This window comes from Apaloderma vittatum, unplaced genomic scaffold (assembly GCF_000703405.1).
Source record: "Apaloderma vittatum isolate BGI_N311 unplaced genomic scaffold, ASM70340v1 scaffold2939, whole genome shotgun sequence".
NCBI lineage: Eukaryota > Metazoa > Chordata > Aves > Trogoniformes > Trogonidae > Apaloderma > Apaloderma vittatum.
The window spans coordinates 50,541-70,779 of NW_009733347.1; the positions used below are offsets into that span (position 1 = coordinate 50,541).

Below are 20,239 nucleotides of genomic sequence, written 5' to 3' on the forward strand. Positions count from 1 at the left end.
CAAAGAACACCCATCATACAGATTTTTAAAAGTTCATCTTTGGATGTTTTATGTTACAGGAAAATATTTTTCTTATCAGAAATGTATCTTCTCTTCTGTTTCAGTCTGAAAGCATTTATTTAAGTTTACATTATACATATGGGAAAGAACAGAGAATGGTATTTGAAGAGGAAAGTGATGCCAGTGAAACACTCTAATTTGAGAGTTAGAGGAACCTTGCCTTTAGACTGCTTTATCTCTTGGGTGCTTTACTGGACGAGCGCTGCTGAAGCTAAATAAATACATAAGCAATGATTTTGAACGAAGGAATTCACAGCCAATGGAGTTACGGTGAACCTTTTCTCCTTTAATTTACAGATATTAATGAGTGTAATGAGGATCCGAACATCTGTCTCTTTGGCTCTTGTACAAACACTCCAGGAGGTTTCCAGTGCATCTGTCCTACAGGTTTTGTGCTGTCTGATAATGGACGGAGATGTTTTGGTAAGTTCGGTCCCCAGGTGTGGCCTGATCTAGTTGAGAGGCATCCCTGCCCACAACAGGGAGGTTGAACTGGATGATCTCTGAGGTCCCTTCCAGCCTAGGCCATTCTATGATTCTATGATTCTATGAACTTATTCTAACAGATAACAGATGTTTTGTAGAATGAGTAGAAAGGGACCTCTGCAGGCCCTTCTGAAACTAAGCCCTTGTGAGGGTTGGGAAGTGCTTTCAAAATAGTATGAAAAATACAGGCCTAACATTATTCCTCTGAGGGCTGGACAGTCATCATCTAGCCAGATAGGAGGTACTATCTCCACATAAATGTATTTTCTTTATTAGATACTCGTCAGAGCTTCTGTTTCACTAACTTTGAGAATGGGAAATGCTCAGTGCCAAAGGCTTTCAACACCACAAAGGCAAAGTGTTGCTGCAGTAAAATGCCAGGAGAAGGATGGGGTGACCCCTGTGAGCTCTGTCCGAAGGAAGAAGAAGGTAAACATCAAGATTTAAAATAAAGCCTTTTTAGGTGGGAGAAAAAGAAGAGTACATTTTACGTGTAACTTTGATCATTAGAAGGAGAGATCTTTTTGACACTCTCTTTTAATGGCCTAGAGAACCTTTTTCAGGTCAACAGAAGGGGTAAAATTAAATAGAAAGAACCCCAGAAAAAGAAAAATACTGAGTTGTTGGTTCTGCTCTGTAGAGAAATGAACTAGTAGCCTGCATCTGTAGATCTAGCCTGCCTTAGACAAAAGAGAAGAACAAAATGGGGCAGTGCCAAGAATCCCTGAAGAATTGGCAGTTTTCAGTTCTTGGTTTTCTCCAAGTATTGAAAGAGAAGAGCACTAGGTATGTGTAAAGGGAAGCTCAATGAGTTCTTGTGCTGCTTCCCTGACCTAGAGACAGTGTTAGTTTTGCTTCTGGCAAGGCAGCATAATGACCACAATTTAAACAGTTGGCAGTTTTGAAAAAATGTGATGTAGAAGATTTTTCAGTGGCTTTGACTGTTATGGTTCGGTCTCTCATTCTTTTCTTAAAAGAAACATACTTCTGCAGTTGCTTTTCAGGACCTGTGTCCCTATGGTCATGGAACTATTCCTGGTATTGATGATACACGTGAAGGTAGGTATTCTTTTTCCTGATAATTAAAAAAAATATTTATACTTAAAACTAGGCTTGGATATTATAGTATCTGATGGCATATTCCTCACAGCCCCGGGTGACAAGAGGCTGACCTTTAATAAATGTGGACCATTATGAAAAGAAAGTTAAAATTTGATAGTTAAAACCTTTGAAATTGCATAGCTAGAGAGAAAAAGAATAGGGCCCTTAGTCTTTTTTAAATGATTTTTTCAGACATGATGCAGAAGTGCATCAGCTAAGTGGTTGCTAATGTCTTCCTGCTTTTCAGATGTCAATGAATGCCTTGAGAGCCCGGGGATTTGCTCAAATGGTCACTGCATCAATACTGATGGATCGTTCCGCTGCGAGTGCCCTATGGGATACAACTTGGATTACACTGGAGTACATTGCATTGGTGTGTCCATATTTCATAAATAATAAGAATGGTAACACTTGAATTTAAAACACAATTTGAAATGTTTCCCAGTTCTCATCAGTTTGCATTTACCCTTTTATACAGATACTGATGAATGTTCAATTGGCAACCCATGTGGAAATGGTACATGCAGTAACGTGATCGGCAGTTTTGAGTGCAACTGTCATGAAGGATTTGAGCCAGGACCAATGATGAACTGTGAAGGTAACTTGTTCTCATTACTTATTTTTTCCTTTAGTTTCTGTCCAGTCCTCAGTACTCAAATTACTTCACAAAGCAGGCTTTGGTGCTGCCATAAGTAGGAGGAGAAAAAGTTTCTCTGCTTGAAATATGTCATTGAAAAAGCCCTGAATTGATTTAAGCAGTATTTTTAGTTTATCGCAGGTTTTTCCAAACTGCATGTTGTGACATGTTACGTTATTAATCTGTTTGTTGGAAAGAGAGGACAGGGGGAGGGGGTGTAACTATTGAGCCCTCAAAATACCCTCATAACCGGTATAGCTAAGCATGGCAAAAATGCCTGAATTTGCAGAGCTTTTTTCATAACTGAGACAAGAAGTTATTAACTGACCCATTCATCACAATTATAGTAACAAGTGAATTATACTGAATGTAATAAAATGAAGTCAGACCAGTGGCCCATGTAGTCCATTATTTCGTCCCTCACAGCTGAAATGCTATTATTTCAGCCTGCAAGCATGACTAACAGCTTTCCGCAGTTCACTTCTCTAATACAAGATCAGAGGCTGTACGGAAAACATGCTGTAAACTTGGCGATACCTCTCTGCAGGGTGTGTTTAGTATCCACTTAGAGATCTGTTGTCCAAGATTCTGTCCAGCATGGTCTTGATACCATCTGCTTCTGCAGCCTCTTTTGGCAGCAAGATCCAGAATGTCACTACTCTCACTACTTAGAGAAGTATTTTCTTTCATCTCCTTCAAACTAATACCTGTTAGTTTCATTTAGTATCCCTTAACGTTTCATAGTGTGCGAATTGTGTACAAACATTCTCCTCTCATGGAATGCTAATAAGGGTACTTCTTAAACACTTTGTGTTTTATGAATCATAGTTTGCTTTCTGAATCAAGAATTTGTTTTTCTTAGAGTTGGGAAAAAAAGCTGACATCTCTTGTCATATAAAAATTCATTAAAAATGGAAATGCTAATAAAAATATATAAAAATCTGAAACAGGCCTGTCACAACTTGTCATTCTAAGCCCAAGTAATATCATATTTATTATGCAACGATTTTTATGCATTGCTTTGTTGTGTTTTCCCTGGCTGCTCAAAAACCAAACAGTCACAAGTTTCTGGTTTTTTGAATTATTACATTTCTGACACATCTTAGCTGACAAAAGAAGCATAGGTGTAAGAAAACCTTCTTGATGATTGTTTTAAAACTTAGTTGAGAATGATTATTTTGTTTCTTTATGTTCAGATATAAATGAATGTGCTCAGAATCCCTTGCTTTGTGCTTTTCGTTGTATCAACACTTACGGTTTCTATGAATGCACATGTCCAGTTGGCTATGAACTAAGAGAAGACCAAAAGATGTGCAAAGGTAATGACTACTGTACAAACTTCTCCCCAGCTTCCATAGCCCTGTATTGGCCAAAGCATAGTCCAAATATTTCTCTGCGTCTTGCATCCTCCCAGTGAAATGTAGCAAAGAGCCCAGCAGATGATGATTTACTTTTTCAGAACTCATATAAGACCAGTGTCTAGGTTCTTCTTCAGTGCTTATTAGTTAGGAAAGTCTGTCGGTCCTTTTTCTGTATGTCTCCAGCAACTGAATGTACTGGAAATAAGTTAAAACACAAAATACATGTTTTTTTCTCAGATCTGGATGAGTGTGCCGAAGGTCTCCATGACTGTGAATCAAGAGGCATGATGTGCAAAAATTTGATTGGTACCTTCATGTGCATTTGTCCTCCTGGAATGACCCGGAGACCTGATGGAGAAGGCTGTACAGGTAAAGCTTAGAAAAGGAAGAAAGACATCTACTGAAATACAAACAAGCAACCAAATGAAAAATTCTTTGTATACATATGTAGCAAACTATAAAACAGCAATTCGTAAAGACACTTAAGAGAGCCAATGACGGCTAACATCTTAAACTTTCTTTTTTGTCTCAAGGCTTGATCCTTATCTGAAAGTAGTTCTAAACGACTAGTAAGTACTTCAGAGGAAAACCTCTGGCTTTGTTTCTCTTGTTGTACAACAAAATCAGGAATTTTTTCAGACGCTTGTTAGATTAAAAAAACTAAGTTCTTAAATGAAGGAGACCTCATTTGATGAGTAGGAAGCAAAATTATCGTAAATTAAAAGTTACGTTTTCTTAAGCATTAATAGTGTTTACAAATAATACAACAGTTTCTGAAAGAATTTAAAAAATGAGATTCTAAAAAACCATATAACAGTCGTGAAGAGGAAGAAAAGTGGAAACTGTCATGATTCAAAATAATTCTCCATCCTGTAAGTAAGCAAACAGCTTTCCACCATCATTTTGTCAGTTAGCTGAGGGGAAAACGATGGCTGCATTTTGGCAAATGATACTTTCTTCTTGTACATAAAAAATCCCAAGACCTTTCCAAAGTCCTCCATGTACAGTAGCTGAGGCTGTCATTGGCTCAGAGGAAAAACACCCACAACAGTACATCCATCTCAGTGGATGCTTTAAATCAAAGTAGTTTAAAACACTATCCCTTCAGCAAGTGAATGATTGCTTACCTTTACAGATCTTTATAGGAAAATAATCTGTATTAACAATACAGGTTATATGTATTTATAATCAAATAACCTGTATTATTAATAATAATCTCTATATAATAAACAATCTGTATTAACTTTGCCTTTTTTGCTATATAATGCTGCCTTTAAATCACCTGAGGTTTTTCTGAGATTTTATTTTAGGCATCTGTAAGGGTTTGTAATAGCTTGCAGTAGCTGAGTCATTAGCTGTGGAAGAAAATCCACCAAGATTGTAATCTGTTTCAGGGAAATGATGTGTGGACTGAAATGTGACTGATTGCAGAAGAGGTTAAACGTATTCAGAGACTCTTCATGATTACAGAGTGAAATTTTGTTACTCAAATCATACTTGTAATTCCAGTTTTGTTTAAATGTTACTTGCCAGGTGGAAGTTAAGACTAGAACTTGCTCTGTTGCAAGTATCTTCTGCTTATTGTTATAAGTTTCAAAGAACATAGAAAAATTAAAGCTTTCATTCCAGGAGGCAGTACGTAAAGAAAAGAATAGGATAGTGTTATTAGGAAAGGCCTTTCTAGGCTTTCTAAGTAGTTTTCCACTTCTTGCAAGTATTTTACAGATATTATGCAGAGTAATTAATGCATTCTGTAAGTCTGATATATTTTCCTGGAAGAGTTTGTTTATATATCTTTTAATTTTATTTTTGTAAAGATGAAAATGAATGCCGCACCAAGCCAGGTATCTGTGAAAATGGTCGTTGCATGAACGTTATCGGGAGCTACCGATGCGAATGTAATGAAGGATTCCTGTCAAGTCCATCAGGCATTGAGTGTATTGGTAAATGTCTCTTTCAAACACATTTCATTTTACATTAAAGTATAAAGGATGCAGAGTGTAAATTAGTCTTCTGAGCACCTAGCAGCTGTCATGACTGCAGAAATTAAATAATGAACCTTATTAATTTAACAATGATATAGTATTAAATAAGGATAGGAATGAGGAACATCTTGAGAATGTCACCTGAGTCTAGCAGTCAGGGATCTCACAAAGAAGCGTCTAAATTCAAAAGGACATACATAGAGTTATATAAGTAAAATAAAACAAATACAGTATTTTTTAAAGAAGAAGCAGAGTTTAGTTACCTTAGGTAGAACAAAAACTGGGATTTAGAGCAAAATTGTTTGCATATTCAGAAGACGATCTTAAGCACCATAACACCGCAACTGGTCATCTGAAATTTCTGTACCTTTAATTCAGGCAGCGATTATGAATACAAAATACTAGGATTTCACAAAAACGTTGCAAGATATATTAAAACGTTTTAAGACAGACCTGCACATTAAATCCCAATGAAGTGTTTTATATTAATCAACTTGTGCTTCCTTTTCAATATGTCAAAATTAATTGTTCGTTTTTAGAAATCAAACAGAACTGCAAAACCTTAATTTTTCATGTTCAGTATTCAGGTGTAGATACTTCAAAGTGTTTTACAATACTGAAACTGTATGAGTATTTATTAGTATTTTTGCATCAAAAATACTTGTATATTGTCTTATGTAAGCGCTATAAAACCAGCTCCGTGTAAATTGTCATCAGTAGTGTGCTGACTTCATAGCAAAGCAGTAATATAGTAAGTGCAGGATGTTTCCTAAGGATTAAAACCATCTGGGAAGAGGATGCCACAGTCTGATAACTCCAGGCAGTCATTAATTCCAAGGAAATACCCTCCTTTGAGGTCATTATTGCCTTCTTATATTTAATATATGATTTTCTTATTATTTTCTGAAAACTATGCTTTGGATTACTTTGCTCATCCCTGCTTTTCCTTTAGGGTTTCCTGGGTCAGGAAAAAAAATGAAAATTGAGTCTGACAGAAACAAAGTATTTTTGTCAGAATTAAAGCACAAACATTAAGCCTTAGATTACACCGTTTCAAATATATTGGGCAATCCTTTATATTCTGTTTACATTGAACTTTATTCCACATCTCAAATTGGGAACAAAGTATTATGTGTTCTTCAAGTCATAGTGTACATAAAGACCTGGATTATATACCTGTCTAGGAGAACAGAAGTCTCTTGAGTCCTGGAAATTACTACATGAAACACGCAGTTTTACACAACTGGCACTTTCAGCAAGAACAGTAAATTTGATGTAAACAGTTAACTTACCTGAAGGAAGTTTAGCCTAAAGCCAAAGATTTTCCTGATTTATGTAAGAAATATACAGATTCTACTTACTCTTCCTACTTGTAAAAGAGGTCAACTGGATGTTGATACATATTCACATTCTGAGGGATCAGAAGGATTTCAACTTCTAGCTTTAAGAGAAAAAAACATCTTTCATTTAAAAGCATAAGTATCTGTCAGACCGTAGTTGACAACATCTCCGTTTTAATTAACAAGACAAGTGACATACCCTATTTAGGAGATGCCATTTCTGCAAAATTTAGAATTTCCATTAGCAGTGGAAGCTGGGATCTCTGCTCTCCTTGGCTGGCTGAGGAGAAACTGGTAGGAGCTCAGTGCCTCTGAAGTTTTGCTCCATCTCCCATGATTAACAAGTATTAATACTAAGGTTTAAAAAATAAGGAAAATCGAAAGGGACAGATCAACAGTAAGGATATAAATCTAAAAAAAAAATCCCAACAAAAACTAGGAGTGCCATTGAAAAAGTACTGAGTAGCACAGACACTTCTAAGTGCTAAGGATTTTGTCATTTAAACCACATCAGGATAATTACAGATGATCAGACATGCTATTTTGGCCAGTAAAACAAATAAACCAAACTTACAACCTCACTCCAAGTAAACCGTAGGCAGCTTAAGCAAACTCACCAATGCCCCAGGGCACAGCTTTCCTAGAAGTAAAACTTTTATCCAGCTCATGCAGGTACTTAACTTTAGGGATGTCTGGAATGCACTTGGTAATGGCAGCAATTATCACAAGACACAACAAATCTGAAAGGCTAAGTCAAAACAGACTTCACAGACTGGTTGGTAATAATCTTCCAGTGCCTGCACGTGTGGACAGAAAGCTAGAATGAAACAATCAGATGTTTATCGCCTACTCTTTCTTGATCTGTCTTCTTCTCTCTTACAGATCATCGCCAAGGGTTTTGCTTTGCTGAAGTCTTGCAGACAATGTGTCAGATGGCTTCAAGCAGCCGGAATCTTGTCACTAAATCTGAGTGCTGCTGCGATGGAGGCCGGGGCTGGGGGAACCAGTGTGAGCTCTGTCCTCTTCCTGGAACAACCCAATATAAGAAACTCTGTCCTCATGGACCAGGCTATGCTACAGATGGAAGAGGTATTTGCAGGGATGAAAAGAGGCAGAGGAGGGGAAAAGAACATGCTCACGTATTTAAGAAAGCACAGAATTCTCTTTGAAGTTCCTTCGAAGAATTTCCTGCAGAACAACGGTTTGATTTTTCAAATGTTGCTGAGACGCGAAATTAAAAACACCTTTCAGCAGTAACAGCAACCATAGTGCTCACAGCTGTGCAGAATTTTCAGGGTTGGCATGTAAAACAGGAGGTACCAAAAGGGAACTAAAAGCTAGAAATGATCCCAAAGCATTTGTATGCTGAAAAGTTGCATACATGGCAAGGCAACAACAGTCGTTCTAACAACAGTCTCACTGAATACTTTGCAGTTACTCTTTCCGCACAGGAAGCAGAAGCCAACAAATGCTTTTAAATTGCCCTGAAAATTTTCTGATATCATCTAACTGGTCATCAGAAAATTTACTTCTGTGGGTCTTGTATTTTACATTAGCAATGAAATGTCAGGAAAGTTTTGATACAAAAAAGAATAACGAAAGTTTGAACAGTGTTTGACTCCGAAATCAGATCCATTATTAAAGAGGAAGAAAGGATAGGGTTCTTATCAGAAGCATGATGATGAGGAACTGTGCAAAGGTGGAATAGAAGGAAGAACTTAAATTTAAAACAAAAAGATGACATATTTACTATTTTCTGTGCAGATATTGATGAATGTAAGGTCATGCCAAACCCATGTAGAAATGGACAGTGTATTAACACTATGGGCTCTTTCCGATGCTTTTGCAAAGTTGGCTACACTACTGACATAAGCGGCACATCTTGTATTGGTAAGATTCAGCATCTTAATTGCCAGCTGTTTTTATAATTGGTATATAATGGCGTATCACCCTCTCTAAACCTCTGTATCAAACAGTGATACCTCTTTATCTCTTTTCTGTTGTCACTGTAGTGGCAGCTCCATAGAAACTCCACAGTAACGCATCCATGTAGAAAGAAACAGGAACTCTGAATGAATCTAAATTGGGGACTTTTTCCACAAACGTTTTTCTTTTAAATATAGTGCTGTTTAGAAAACACCCTTCAAAGACAGAGAAACCAGTACAACAAACACTTAATATTTCTCTTTTTAGACCTTGATGAGTGCTCCCAGTCTCCTAAGCCATGCAATTTTATCTGCAAGAACTCAGAAGGGAGCTATCAGTGCTCATGTCCTCGGGGTTACATCCTTCAAGACGATGGAAAAACATGTAAAGGTAAAGGAAGTTATACACAGTAACTTTAAATTTTGCTGTACCTTGAGTTCAAAAGGAAATAGTTTTCAACTGAGATATTTTTATCAAGTTAGACTAAATGTACCTCTTTTTTTGTTGACTTTTCTTAAGACAGCAATGTCTCTTACTTTCAGATCTTGATGAATGTCAAACCAAACAACACAATTGTCAGTTTCTCTGTGTCAACACCCTTGGAGGCTTCACATGCAAATGTCCCCCTGGTTTTACACAACATCACACAGCTTGTATTGGTAAGAAAAACAGTAGGTTTTTTGCGTCAGGTTTTCCATGAGAGCAAGGTTCTCAGTTCTCATTCTTTTCTTTTGTTCTGTGTAAACAGTAAAAATGCAGAACAATAATGTCAGCAGTACAGAAACAGATTATGAAAAGCAATAGATATAGCTAAAGAAAAAATCAATCTATCCACCATTTATATTTTCTTGTTTAATAAACAGTTGTACATATTTAATACATGTTTAATGCATGTTATTATATTCTAAATATAACTACATGTAGATAAAGAGGTGAAGTACTAAAGCCTGATTTAAAACGTAGTTAAGCAAAAACAGTCTGCATTTTCTTTTTTAATAGATACAGATGTCTTTAGATCTTAAGCATATGTAGGAATCTTGCCAAGTGAAACTGATTTAGTTCAACTAATACAGAGGTTCAGCATTTTTCCACTGACCACATGCCTGTGTCCTTCACACTCGTAACTGAATTGCAACTTACACTTCCAATTTATTAGTTGCTCTGCAGGAGTCATCAGGTCATCTGACATGTAAATATGAAAAGCAGCATTTTCAGAATAAACTGTTGCACCTCTGTGGATTTCAACCTCTTAAGAACTGTTATGTCTAAAATCATGTCACAAGTTACACGAACCTTCTCTTTCCTCTACATTTTTAAGATAACAATGAATGTGGTTCTCAGCCATCACTTTGTGGATCAAAAGGAATTTGCCAAAACACCCCTGGAAGTTTTACCTGTGAATGTCAAAGGGGATTTTCTCTGGATTCTACTGGATTAGACTGTGAAGGTAACTAGCAAATGTCAGATTTTTTTGTAGTGCAAGTCCATACTTCTGTGTCTAGTGAATCCTGTGATGTCACCAGACAGATAAAACAGAGCATCAGCCATATTCGTGTAGATACCAAAAAGAAATAGGGATATATGTGAGTAATTTTAAGCTTAATTGTTTGTAAGAACATACTGCCAGAGTAATTTTTACACAACAGAATAATAAGTGACTGTCTAGCTGAACTCTTGAACAACAGTTTCCAGGATGCCATTTCAACTTCAGTACACCCTTCACTGGGCCTATATATTAAGCAAATAATAAATTAAAAGGCAGTACCAGGCCATCTGGCTGGTGAGAATTAGAAATGCAGAGGTATACACGCACAAACTTATGACATCTCAAAATGTCAGCTACCTTGATACAGCTTTTAAAGCAGGAGTTGATAATTAGACCCTATTTCTAGAATAATAGTGCAGAATATACGCAGCCAGAAGTTATAGAAAGCATTATCTTCCATTAGATATCTTTTTTCTCATAACGTAGGTACATCCTTATTGTGCATTCTACCTAGGACCTACAAAACAAAACACTAAATTATACCTATCAAAGCATTCACAAGATAGATATACAGCTAACATGTCAGAACTGCTCTATGTGCCATTACTGATAAAATAGCTTTCAGTTCCTGGCACAATGATTCTATGGACATCAGGCTTTAGGACATCCAAGTTCCATTAAATTCAACTGTGGACAACTATAATATAACTTACAATTGTGATATCATACATGATTTTTTATTTTTCTACTTGAACTGTATACTGTACCTGACACATTAGACTGCTTTAAATCTACTTACTTCTTATAGCAGACACTATTTCAGATGATTGAGTTTCTACATTTTGTGTTTTCTTTCTGGCTTTCTCCTTTATTTGCACATAGCTTAGCAACATTTTAGATGGCATTTTTTTAAATTGCAAAGGTAAGCACTTATATCCAAATTTGGTATGTATTCCTCACTCTGGTGTGTTCCAGGGAAATGAAAGCTTACTCCTACATCGCTGGTTTGAAAACTGAAATAAAAAAATATTTATTCTAAACATTACATCAAAACATGACATGGGATTACCAGGAGTAGTATTTCTTCTCCCAGTCTGAGTAATGCAGATGCTTAAAATCTCCAATTAGATTACTGATACCTGGAAAGAACAGTAAATTAACTGACTTTCAGGCTTTCCAGTAGATCAACTTGAAAGGTGCTTCCATCTTACAGCAGTACTTCTCTGTCATATATACTGGTGTTTGAATGATGACAATCAAAATCAGTGACATATTTGGCAATCATGTTATTTTATGTTACACTTCTCCCCCAATTGCAAAGATGTGGATGAATGTGATGGAAACCATAGATGCCAGCATGGCTGTCAAAACATCCTGGGTGGATACAGATGTGGATGCCCACAAGGATATGTTCAGCATTACCAGTGGAATCAATGTGTTGGTAAGGAAACAAATAGCACAGAATACATTTGGAAAATAAAGATATCATAGTGTTTACAGTGATAGCTACTAGGTGAGGACAAAAATAGCAGGACAAAGGGTATGGAGACACAAATATTTTTTTCCTTTCTGCCCCTCCTTTCATGTGCTTATACTCTGACATAAATCAATGGCATAAGGCCACAAGAGAACAGTAAAGAAGTTTCACCTCAACATGAGGAGAAACATCTCTGCTGTGAGGGTGACAGAGCACTGGCACAGGCTGCCCAGAGAGGTTGTGGAGTCTCCTTCTCTGGAGACTTTCAAAACCCACCTGGATGTGTTCCTGTGTGGCTGCCCTAGGGAATCCTGCTTGGGCATGGGGGGTGGACTAGATGATCTCCAGAGGTCCCTTCCAACCCCTAACGTTCTATGATTCTATGATTCATCCTGTTGAGACTCTGCATGATAAGGTCTTACTATCCCAGTAAGACATAAATTCTGACTCCCTTTTCCTGAGAAAAATCCCCCTCTTAAAAAGATGGAAAGATGTTAATTGAATTCCTGAAAGCATCAATGTAAATACCTCTGTTGGGAGGGAGAGAGAAACAAAAAAAAATTCCCACCTTTCATCAGTAAGAATTACCATCATTAGCATTTTGAGAATACTACAGAACAGAATCATAGAGTCATAGAATGGTTCAGGCTTGAAAGGACCTTAAAGATCGTCTAGGTCCATTCCCCATCTCCCACTAGACCAGGTTGCTCAAATCCCCATTGAACCTGGCCTGGAACACTTCCAGAGAGGGATGTCCAAAGCTGCTTTGGGCAACATGTTCAGCATAGCATCTATAGTGAATAGGGAAAGCAAATAATCAACATTAAGGGTTTTCTACTTCCAAAATAAGTCTTAAGGCCAACATTAGTTCTCTGGGCAGGGAACAGGGTCAAATTAATCAGCTCAGCAGTTTTATTGTAGGCTTAGCTCATTCAATCCATCATTTCTTTTCTGTGTTTCATGAACCAAGCTGATTGTCATGCTAAATGAAATGTGGGATTTATTTTTTTAATAAAAACTAAAATACACAAACAACCTCACCCTGTAGGGCTCACAAGGCACCATATTTACCTTCTCAACCTTACTTTAATTGTTTTCTGTCAATAGTGTCACAATCAGAGAGGATGGCTATGAGCACTGCTATATATTTCTTACAGGCTGATCTTATCATCCTGATCCTACACATATCCAGTAGTCTATTATACCCATTTTACGTTAAGTTTCACACTAGGCAGTTTTTCTGAGTCTCAACTACCATCATCACTCCCTACTTAATACTGCTCTACAGCAAAGAAAGCAAAGGACTGGGGTGGGAGCAACAGTAAGACACAACAAACAACTCTCATAAAATTCCAAACCAGCTACAGTCTCTGAATATTCTAGGTAGTCCTCAAAAGACTGTGTCTTGTAGTAACTGCAGGCAAGAATGGTAAACCATGTGGTAATGGGAAGGAGAACGGATAGAGAGAAACAGTATCTTGCTAAGTAAAATAAGCAACAGGCAGCTGTCAAAAGCACGACTTCCATACAGCAAGCTACTTTTCTCACACATTTTTTCACAAGATAGCCTGGAGCCAAATCACACTGACTGAAGGAGTCATCTTCTCTATCTTAATTCAGCACCCACAAGGTGAAGACAATCCTTTTCTCTTGCATTTTGGTTTTCTTCCCCCTCACAGAGCTTGCAGGTTTCCACAAGGATGTGTTAGCTTCATCTCATTGCTATGTGCCAAGGAACATACGGTTGGAGTATGACTGGAGTTCCAGCTCATTTCTCCTCTGTTGACCTTATAAAGTAGGAGTGTACCCTGCCAGGGAAAAGAGGACCTCTAAGCACAACAGGAGACGTACTTCAAAGGAAGGAGGAGCATTGAGTCAATATAAGGTTAACAGTAACGATATCGTATAAGACCTTTATAGCTGAGCTATGTGTATTTGGGACCTTTGCCAGTGCACTTTTTTTTCAGAGACCAGTTATCTTTGGGGTATTGAGGTCAAGGACTTGCAGATACTGTGATTTGTTAGCTACATCATGCTTGCCTGATGTCTGTCATATTAGAAGATACCAATATACTTTTGTTTGTTTACTAGATGAAAATGAGTGCTCCAACCCTAATGTGTGTGGCTCTGCTTCTTGCTACAACACACTTGGAAGTTACAAGTGTGCGTGCCCATCTGGATTTTCTTATGACCAATTTTCCACTGCATGCCATGATGTGAATGAGTGTTCTTCTACCAAGAACCCCTGCAATTATGGTTGTTCAAACACTGAAGGTGGTTACCTTTGTGGCTGTCCACCTGGATATTACAGAGTTGGACAAGGGTGAGTATCTCCACATAGTCATTTATCAGAGACACTTTTAGAAGGCTTATAGAAATGTCTGGCCCTAGTCAGACTGAAGAGCAGAAATGCAAATGAAAGACACTACTGAGTCATCTTTTCTACTCCTTTTGCACCTAAGCTCGAAAAAAAGATGTCTACTTATGCAGCATGACACTGATTTTAGATCTAGTATATAAGCAACAATAAACAATTAGTTCTGTTTTCTCCCCCAGTATCAGCACAAGAACTGCTTCACAAACCTGCTTGAGGACTGTTACTGCATATGGATAGGTACAATCTATACTGAGATAATTAAGGGGTTTTTAGCCACACTGATCAATCCAGAACACAAATTAACATTTCTGATACATGACAATGGCTAAGTTCTTCAGTTCCAAAGTAAAACTTGTAAATGAAAGTTAGAAAAGCCTCCAGACCTTCAGCTATTGGATGTATTTCATTCATTGTGCTAGACTAGTGTGAAAAAAATTCGTGCACAGATCTCTTGCTGAGGGAGAGGAAAGGAAGGGGATACAGACACTGTGGTATAGATTGCATATACTCAGATTCCATGTCATAAAACTGCAAGAAGTAACTAACACAGATATTTTTATTCAACAGCCACTGTGTCTCAGGGATGGGATTTAACAAAGGTCAGTACCTGCCACTGGATGGAGATGCTGATGAAGAGAACGCTTTGTCCCCTGAAGCATGTTATGAGTGCAAAATCAATGGCTATTCCAAAAAAGGAAACAGGAAGAAGAGAAGTGCTAATGGCACTGTACGTACCCAAATAAATAAGTACTATAATGTATATTTTCAGAGATAACATAGTCAACACTATCAGTAAATGAAGGGAATTTTTTAACAGGCCATAATCAGTGGTGAAAATCCTTTTTTCCCTGCCTCAGTGTTTTTCACACTTGGGTCCTCTTGGCAGGAGGGGTGCAACAATCAGGTATAAACAGCTATGAATGGATGAAGTTTATAAAGCTTGTAAAAAAATCCTTTCTAGTAAGAAACATGATCTAGTTCTTCAAAGTATATTCAGGGAAAGAATTTTCCTATAATTATAGCGACCTAAAAGACTGGTCACATCTGCAGTTAGCGCTTCTGTCAGAAGGAGATTGGACAGTCTTTTAAGGTCTGGGACAGCTTATTGCAGATCATTTTAGTCTAAGTGTCTGTTTCATGGTTGGTCACAATTGTGTGGGACTAGAGTCCATGACCTCACCAATACACCTAAGTCCAATATGTGCAGAATTGCTCAGGATGTAATGAGAATTACACTTCAGACTTAATTTTTTACATTTTGTGGGCTTATAAAATAAGTTAAAGGATACTTGTGAAGGGACAGCCCTACTATTTAGACATTTTAGATGTTTTTTTCAAAACTCAATTTAGAGGTGAGGACACAGAGATTTTCCTTCACTAGTACTGAAGGAAGAGCTGCGTAATGCAAACAGCAAAATAAAAAACCCCAACTAAAATGGTAAGGTGTGCATGCTAGCCACACAAGTTCCACTGAAAGAATGAGGAAACAAATCTCCTCTCTGAAAGGGTAAAGACATAAACTGATCCAGAAGCTCCAGTCTTAATGCACACTACTTTGTATGATGCCATCAAAACCAGTTCTTGTATTGACAAATATTCTAAAGAAGTCAGTTATCCTGTAATTTCTGTTCCAAAGGCTATACTGTTGGCACTTAAAATCTAAATGTTTGATTTCTCCACCCACATCCACACTTCCCGCAAACATCTCTTTTCCCTCCCAACTACCACTCCTACTGAACATGTTCCAGGTTGTATTCTGTGATCAACCCACCACAGAAATACAAGGATGTTTTCAAAAGCATTCTTTCTGTTGCACAGTTAATTTCACATCTAGTTTGTAATTGTTATATCCTGTAGTCTTATCACTAATGACATCTGTGGGAGGGGCCGGTTAGCTCAGTTGATTAGAGCCTGGTGCTGATAACACCAAGGTCACGGGTTCGATCCCCATTTGGTCCCCATGTGTTGCCTGATCTAGTTGAGAGGCGTCCCTGCCCATGATCTCTAAGGTCCCTTCCAGCCTACGCGATTCTAGGATTCTATGGCTCATAGATTCTACGATTCTACTTGCTCCTCTCCACAAATTTTCCTTGTTTTCCCCATGTGTTCTTAATTACATCACATATTAGTACATATATGTACTCACATGTGCTTGGAGTTCCCTCAGAGAAAGAAATCCTTTGCTAGCTTCACAAGCATGAAAGGATCTTGACATGTAGGTGACGTACCTGACTTAATTGCAGGTTTCCTAAAGAAGACTGCAGTCAATGTCTATTTGTAGAAGCACTTTTAAAAGCTGCCTCTTGTTAAGTGGCTTTCCTAGGAATGCACTCATTCTTGCCCACCATCCCCAAGTGTGTTCACAACTAACACCTCTGCAGAAAAACTATACTGAAAATGTATATTTTATATATATACACATGCGATATGATATGATACAATATGATACAATACATAACATAACATAACAAACATACCATAACATAACAATATAATATAAATTTTGAAAGAGTACATGACTGATTTGTCAGAAAAACAATGCTGGGACTTTTTTTCCGTACTCCTTTCAGTGGTCCAGATGGGATGTAATTGGACAATGTGACACACTAGCCCTTTCTATAGAAGGCTAACAATACAGCAGTTATCTCCTTACTTCAGTTTTCTTTGTAATCACTGTACTTCCTTATCACCAAAGGATTAATTTGATTATTCTACTAAGCCTGCTTGATAAGCCTTTAAGGTTTACAGGGTATGCTACGTGGAATCAAGCAGTTCTCTGTGGAAAAAAGTTACAATTCTTTTAAAAGTAGGTTTTGCCAAATGCAGGAACTGTTAATAATTATGCATCATTCTCCTCTCAGTGCAAGTGGGTATCTAAACAAACTTTCCTCCTTTACTTCAGGTCAAGCAGATCAGCTTAGAAAGTCTAGATATGGATAGTCCTTTGAAGATGAGAATCAACATTTCCAGGCTGGACAACAAGGAGCACCTTCTAGAACTTATGCCAGCCATTGAGCCTCTTACCAACCACGTGCGCTACATTATCTCACATGGCAATGACAATGGCACCTTCCAAATCCATCAGAGGGATGGACTGAGTTATTTGCACACAGTTAAGAAGGAGTCAGTGCCTGGAACTCACAAACTGGAAATCACTAGCGTTGCTCTGTATAAGAAAAAGGAACTGAGGAAACTGGAAGACAGCAGTGAGGACAACTACCTCCTAGGAGAGCTTGGAGAAGCTCTCAGAATGATGCTGTGGATAGACTTCTACTAGCTATTTTCCAAACTGAGTCCAGTCCTTCAGTCCTTTCTGCCACCTGAGCATATCTGCTTTTCAAAGGCTTCAAAGCAGTCACTGACTTTCGGGTGAGGAGGAGAGAAGGGAAGACCTCCTTCTTTCCATCCTGCCAAGACTGCAGAACGACCCTTGCAGGAGGGTAACTTAAACTTTGACACCGCAAAAACTTTGATTACAATGGCAATCATGGTTACTGTCTCTTTTATATAACCTCAATTTAAAATGTATTAAAATGCTAAAGTTCAAGAAGTCATCATATGGCACTAAATGGCACAAAAATGTGAGCTATTTTTTTCCTGTTAGCAGTCTGTAACACTTCAGGTATTTTGCTATAGTACCTAATTAAAAAAAATATAGAAGTTTATTTATTTTTAATGCAGTAATATATGGAGAAAATAACAAAATATGTAAACAAAAGGGAAGCCTGCTTGTTTTTCTTTAGATTTATAAATTTGATCTATAACATTTTAGAGGTATTTTCTTAATTAAAAGAAAAATAGATTTGAAAGATGTTTCCTTTTGCATTTGGGCCAGTCATCTAAATGGTATATAACTAACTTTAAGGTGTGTCAGAGCTGAATGAGCACTGTAGTACATCTCCTGGATATTCTAAAGTGCTCTTACAAAACTTGGAGTATTCAAAAAAAAAAAAAGAAAAAAAAAAGAGACTCTTAAAGGACAGTCTCAGTCTCCACAGAGACTGTATTTCACAGCAGCTCAATAAGACTGTGTTCTGAATCGGTCACATCAAATAATGGAAGAGGCACAACCACTGTAGCAAAATACCTTGACTGCTTTTAATACCATTAGAATTGCAGAACCAAACTGTACTGTACTTCCTTCCAATAACCTCAAGGAACCACACATGCAACCACACCTCATTCTCAGAAGTGGTGCTCTACAAACTTGCGTTACTGTAGGCAGCTGAAGAAAATGTCTCTCTGAAGGGAACATGTGATGTTTCATACTGTTTGGTGCTGGCTTGAATTAATGGTGCATTTACTAAAAACTGAGAGCTGTATCAGGACTGCCATATGTGCAAAATAATTATGCAGTGCAGACAAGGAAAATGTGTATTTGAAGTTCATTTTTAGAAGTTACATTAATACTGTAGTTATACACCGTATGCCTCATTTTATCGTAGCTTATTTTGTAAGAAAGATGTTTGTACAATGAGTTGACATTTAGTTTACTTTAGTAATTTTTTTTTAAATGTCATACCATTATGTGTTAAGTGTATGTCTCAATGGACAGCTGGTGCCTGTAACTAGTCATGTAACAGAATCTCATGTGAAAATAGCCAAAGCACATACTGACTTCAGGATTGTTTCAGTCACATATCAATGATGACCAAAGATTATATCAAGTTATACTCAGTGATTTTTCTTTTCTTTTCTTTTGTTGAGTTTGGGGATTTTGAAAAGAAAAAGAAACTTTGTACATTTTTAATAAAAAATAAAGTTTTGTTTAAAGGTCTGTATTAGTAAGTCAGCACTTTTTTTTGCAATAAAGCTTATTTTGGGGTAGATTTTTTCTTTGAAATGTCTGCATTCTTTACAGAAAAGAAGCATCTAATTCTAAATCCAAAGGATTTCAGAGCAGAAAAAGAAGCTAGTGCAGTACAGGTACTTCTTTGCTGATATGTAAACTTATACAGCATTTCTTGACTTGGTTTCTCTATCACGACAGAGCTGAAACACAGGAATTAAATTGTCACTATAAAGTTTAAACTCTGCCTCAAGTGTCTCAAAATCTCATATCTATTAGGTCTGAGTGAGCTGCCCTTAGAAGTTTTGCTTATCCTTGTAGCTGCTTATTGACATAGTGAGGACTGAAGGACCATCACAATTGGTAAGTTCCATCATTCAGGGCTAAAAAAAAATCCCTCTACATTTAAAAGTGGGACTGTAAAACTTCTGTCTACTTGAATAGCAACAATCTGTTGAGACAGTGGAGGTACTTTTGCTTGCTGGCAGTCTCCTGAATGCCTTTCATTAAGTGCACTGTCAAACCCAGTAGTGCAAAGCATGTTTGTTTGGTTTTTTTCCTAAAGAATGCAAGGTTTCCACAAAGTCCTCATTAAATAAGCTATTCTGTTCAGTTAAACTGGTTACTGTGTATAAGTAATGGCCAATAGTGACTTGGTTTTTTTACAGTAGTAATAGCCAAAGAAAGAGAAATTGGGCACTCTGGGTTAAGCACTGATGCAGAATGCTTGTTTTAGATGTACACTTTAGTTTCTGTGATTCTGTGATTCTGAATATAATAGAAGATTTAGACAGTCTGCACCAGCAGAATTAACCCTGTATATTCTATTGCAATTTGTGCTGGTCCAGCACGTCACCACTGCAGGTTTCATGGTTACAATGGAAAAATGCAGCACTGCAGTTGAAAAAAGTAAGTAATTCCCAGAAATGTACTAGAACAAATTAAAAGCCACCAGATGTTTATTCCTTAGTCACAATCTTAAAGCATGCCAAATTGTGCAACATCTCGAACAAGGATGGATCAGATCTCCTGCTACCAAAATCAGGTCAATGAAGAACTCTCCTAACACTCAATTCAGCATTAGAAACAGGCATTTGTTTATTACAGCGCTAGAGCTGCCACATTTGATGGTCCTTGGTTGTTGAGGGGCCAAACAAGAATTGCCTCCTCTAGGGTGCCAGCCACAGTTGTAGAATTTGATATCTTTGCTTGCA

At 37.4% G+C, this 20,239-nt stretch overlaps 1 protein-coding gene across 1 annotated transcript in view; it reads left to right on the top strand.

The window, feature by feature from the left end:
• The window catches only part of LOC104278760 (fibrillin-2), a 64,144-nt gene extending 46,603 nt beyond the window's left edge, over positions 1–17,541 (top strand). Inside the window, exons 29-45 of the mRNA XM_009875837.1 lie at positions 358–483; positions 823–975; positions 1,540–1,605; positions 1,895–2,020; positions 2,126–2,245; positions 3,481–3,603; positions 3,883–4,014; positions 5,463–5,588; positions 7,853–8,059; positions 8,735–8,860; positions 9,164–9,286; positions 9,439–9,555; positions 10,215–10,343; positions 11,704–11,823; positions 13,951–14,182; positions 14,804–14,963; positions 17,139–17,541. Coding sequence (XP_009874139.1) covers positions 358–483; positions 823–975; positions 1,540–1,605; positions 1,895–2,020; positions 2,126–2,245; positions 3,481–3,603; positions 3,883–4,014; positions 5,463–5,588; positions 7,853–8,059; positions 8,735–8,860; positions 9,164–9,286; positions 9,439–9,555; positions 10,215–10,343; positions 11,704–11,823; positions 13,951–14,182; positions 14,804–14,963; positions 17,139–17,513 — 2,561 coding nt within the window. The 3' untranslated portion in view covers positions 17,514–17,541. The remainder of the gene's footprint in view (positions 1–357; positions 484–822; positions 976–1,539; positions 1,606–1,894; positions 2,021–2,125; positions 2,246–3,480; positions 3,604–3,882; positions 4,015–5,462; positions 5,589–7,852; positions 8,060–8,734; positions 8,861–9,163; positions 9,287–9,438; positions 9,556–10,214; positions 10,344–11,703; positions 11,824–13,950; positions 14,183–14,803; positions 14,964–17,138) is intronic.
• The last annotated feature ends 2,698 nt before the right edge of the window (positions 17,542–20,239 follow it).